Source organism: Exserohilum turcica (assembly GCF_000359705.1).
Source record: "Exserohilum turcica Et28A unplaced genomic scaffold SETTUscaffold_7, whole genome shotgun sequence".
Classification (NCBI taxonomy): domain Eukaryota; kingdom Fungi; phylum Ascomycota; class Dothideomycetes; order Pleosporales; family Pleosporaceae; genus Exserohilum; species Exserohilum turcicum.
Window position 1 is genome coordinate 1,090,848 of NW_007360288.1, and position 4,155 is coordinate 1,095,002.

At 43.8% G+C, this 4,155-nt stretch overlaps 1 protein-coding gene across 1 annotated transcript; it reads right to left on the bottom strand.

Moving 5' to 3' along the window:
* Window positions 1-1,916: 1,916 nt before the first annotated feature.
* Window positions 1,917-2,675, bottom strand: SETTUDRAFT_97251 (uncharacterized protein; the record flags this gene model as incomplete). The annotated part of the gene is made up of 2 exons (XM_008032183.1): window positions 1,917-2,494; window positions 2,537-2,675. The coding sequence occupies 2 exons, from the start codon at window positions 2,673-2,675 to the stop codon at window positions 1,917-1,919; spliced, it is 717 nt and encodes a 238-aa protein (XP_008030374.1).
* Window positions 2,676-4,155: the final 1,480 nt, after the last annotated feature.

The following is a 4,155-nucleotide window of genomic DNA, read 5'->3' on the forward strand; positions in this document are numbered from 1 at the left end:
GTCTAACATCTCTTCCTGTTTACTAAACTGCTCTTCAGCAACTGGAGTCCGCTTTAAGCGCAGCTAGAAGCGACTAAACCGCAGCACAATAGCAGTACTATACAGAGAACACTCTCACTTTAATCAAATTGTACCTAGAACGGCCTCTGGCCAAAGTCTTACATAGTCACTGACTGCAGATAGACTCTAATGGAATAATAATAATAATAATAATATAGCTTACTATGGGCCTCCGAACCCTTCACAAACCTCGCTCACTCAACGAAAAAGCCTTGAAACGAATCCAACGGCTGCATCCTCGGGAGAGTGTGCGGATACGACGCTCTCGGTGGAACCAGTCATAGACAGAGAGTCACAGGAAGAAGGCTCTACCAACACTTCAGTCGCATTGCCAGAAGCTCGTATCCTTGATGAGTCACCTGCGGAATCTCCAGAATGTGGCGTAGATATATCAGCGTCTCAAAAGCATACGACTCTCGAGAAGGACCCGTCGCCGCGTCCTAAGAAGTCGCATGTGTCTTCGTCTTTTAGTCCACCGCCAACAGATACTCCGCCTTCTGTTACACCAACGCAAAGCACAAATCATGCTAACCTGGCGGGTGATGTTGCTTGTATTGCGAATGTATCATGCCAGGCCTCCCAAAATGTGTCCAGCATCATTCGGCAACGGGAGATGCTATTTCAACAAGCTCTGTTCGACTGTATTATGGACGCACGAGTGCCAGGTCCAACATTGCGCTCTAACATAGCCGAGGAGGTCAAAGGCCGCCTTGAACATCTGTTGGCTGCGCACGAGAAGGAACCTATGCATATCATCCCAAGTATTAGATCAAGGGCTAGGTTCTATCATAGCAGTATTCATCTACGCTACCGCTATGGTATGAGCGGGGAGAAACTAAATAGCCTGCTGGATAAACCCGTGCCCCGCGCTGGCTTGTACTCACATAAGGATCGCAATCGAGTACTCTATTTCTGGGCTGTTCATCAAGGTAATCTAAACTACGGAGAAATCTCTTATGAGCTTTCATTGCCGCTTGGATGTCTGTTATACTGGATTATGCATTTCGTCAACTCCATCAAATGATAGCATACTATTTCTTATTGTACCTAGTCTTCTGCGTTGTTTAGCTAACAATCAAATTCGTTTTTACTCATTTTTTGCTCATTTCCATTTTCCAGATTTGATTTTCAAAATTCATACTAGTCATAGTGCCATTAGGCGACGCCACTTGGATTCTTTCAGTTAGTGTCTAGGCGTGGTCCATAATTCTAGATATGTAAATGATGAAGGATAATCTCTCCAATAAACACTCTTCAGAATTCCTCTTGATTACATTCAGCATCATTATCAAATCCATACCAGTTGTTACAAAAATGCAGACTAAGGTCCGTCCCTGCGTACCGAAAAACCCTATGTGCCGAAAACGACCACTCGGATCGCGACGTTTAGAGGGAAGTCCATGAGCCTTGCGACTTGATTGGTCGTTTTCGGCACATAGGGTTTTTCGGCACGCAGGGACGGACCTTACGAGTTGCAATTGCTCGCTATGTGTCTCAGCGCTGGCGGTGCATCAAGCACACATTAATCGTTGGGCCTTTCGAGCAGTGTATGGGGTCAACCAGCAATACCGGAATGATTTCCGTGCTTTAGACAGACTTCTGCTCCAGGTGAAGTCGCGGCCCCTCTGGATGATACATATCAATCAAAACATGGAAGAGTTTAGCAGCATTTGTGATGGTTAGTGATGCAACACCGTTTAAGAAATTGCGTTAATTTTCATTAGAGATTGACGAGAAGCTTGAACACTTTGCGACAATGGCTACGTAGACTTCTCCTCAACTTTCACAGTATCGATCATATGTTGGTGGAAATGAACTAAGTCAATCTACCTATCCGCTATATATGATTCTTCTACCTAATACATAATAATATCTATGCACGTTGTGTATACTTCATCAAACCCGATTCCCTGGAAGTTCCAGACCCACACCAAAGTATAAATCTGACCCTTTTGAACATGTTTGGGCAGTTGAATGGTTATACCGCACCAGACATCTGTCCCTTCCTCAGGAAGAGAAGGTCGATGATGTAAAGATTGCCGTTCAAGGGCAATAGGCGTCTTGTTATCCTGATAACATAACCCGTCATCATAACTAGCCAGTTCTAGCAGATCGTATGCCCCTCCATCGTCTTTAGGTAGTGCGAGGTACTGCAGGGTGTCAGTAGGCAATGAGTGCAACGTACCAAATACTGCAATTGTCCCAGAAGTCGCATGACCAGGATCATCTGCTACCTTGGTGACATGCCCATTTTCCTGGTAGAGAAGTATCACAGTATCGTTTGGTTGTGCACGAAGACTTGGACTTCCGGTTGTCTGGTTGTACGTTATCTGACTAGATTTGCATGCGAGATCACTTTGCCAAATTTCGTTGCGCTCTGCAGGAGGGAGGCGATATGTCATATCCTCATCTCTAAAAGATGGTGTGCGTAAAACTACAAATTAGCCTATGCTCCCAACATGATACAGCTGCTTACCATTTCCGCGGGGGTAGCCGGGTGGCTCGATTGGTTCACCCCCCTTTGTTACATATAGTCGCTCTACCCAACTGTGCGTAGCGATATTCACTACAAGAGATAGAGCTACCAAAATCCTAAAGCATTGTAGTTGAGCCATGGGGGAAGAGGATATGAGGCGATACTTTTCACTGTGCTACCTGTTGCTATATATGTATTGTTTTCTCTTGACTAACAACATCATAAATCATACACAAGAAATAAAGTATCTCTTTACAGAGAAACGTTTACAAGATTTCAATCATAGGCTGTTGTCGTCTGATATTTGAGAATGCAATTACCGTTAATGAAATTTCTATTCTTCCTGCCGTTATGTGGTTTCTTTCCTATGGGTTCTTCCCTTCGTCTTATGTACTGACATGGGATCTTACTATAAAAGAAAGACAACACATGAGATTTCGAAGTGCGGAAAATGTTAGTAATAAGCACATAACACAAAAACACGCCACTATGCACACACGCTCCCTTGTAAGCCCCATCATCGCCTCTGATCTTCCGACACTTGCGCAAGTCACATTTGCGGGCCAGTATGCTCCACGGGAAGTTAGAAATACTTCGCCGCAGCTTTTAGCAGGCATGATATGCGGTGTCATTGCAGTTGTTATGCTAGTCTCATTGCTGTGGTTCCTTCGGAATAGGCGGCACCGGCAACGCCACCTTACAGATGTTCACAACGAATAATTCAGAAGATCCGTATTCAGATACAGATATACCCAGTTAATGCTTTTCATTGATGTGTTATAAGAAGAATCTGAAATGTCTCAAAATATGCTTCTCCAGAAGTGTTGAAAGTGCTATGTTTTCGCTTCACGCGCTGCTGGAAGCAACCCCTCACTTTGCGCATTGTGACCAATGTTTTGCATGCTTGTATGTAATATGGAACTATGGGAAGAGTTGCTGGAGTTAAGAATGAAATTAGGAATCAAAAGTTTAGGTGTTCAGTTCATCCCAAAATGCCTAATGATTTTCGATAAACAGAAAGCAAACTCCGCGATGATAGTGAGTAGCTGCTTTCTGGTTGAAGTTTAGCTGTCCGGTTGGATATCCGGATAGCCGATGCTAAACCAGGTGCGGCTTAGTGCATTTTGTGAACTGGAGCACTCTCCCACACAACCGACGAAAACGGAAAATGGCGGCCACTCATAGCAACACAACCCCACCCAAGAATAATAGCCAAATCGCTACCCGCTTACCTCCTGCACACCTGCAGTTCTAGCAAACCTGAGTAGATATATAAAAATTCAAGACCTACATTATTAAAATATGTATATTAATCTAAGTATTTAATTTAAGAATAAGTATGTCATAACGGAGATTTCGTATTACGGATAATGAGTTTTGATGGTAGGAGCTGTTTGTTTTGATTTTCCAGTCTCATTGGTTGCATGGGGAGCACTTATGCGTTTTAGGTTTCGAGTTTTAGAAAACAGGCACCAAAATCCAAAACAGTTAACCTGCATGGACGCGCAATGACCCAGGACGCGCAATGACCCACCCCACCATAAAACCTATTGCAAAAGATGAGGCTGTACAGCCACCTACAGTCGCTATTATTACAAGATTTTATAGTGTTGTAGTAA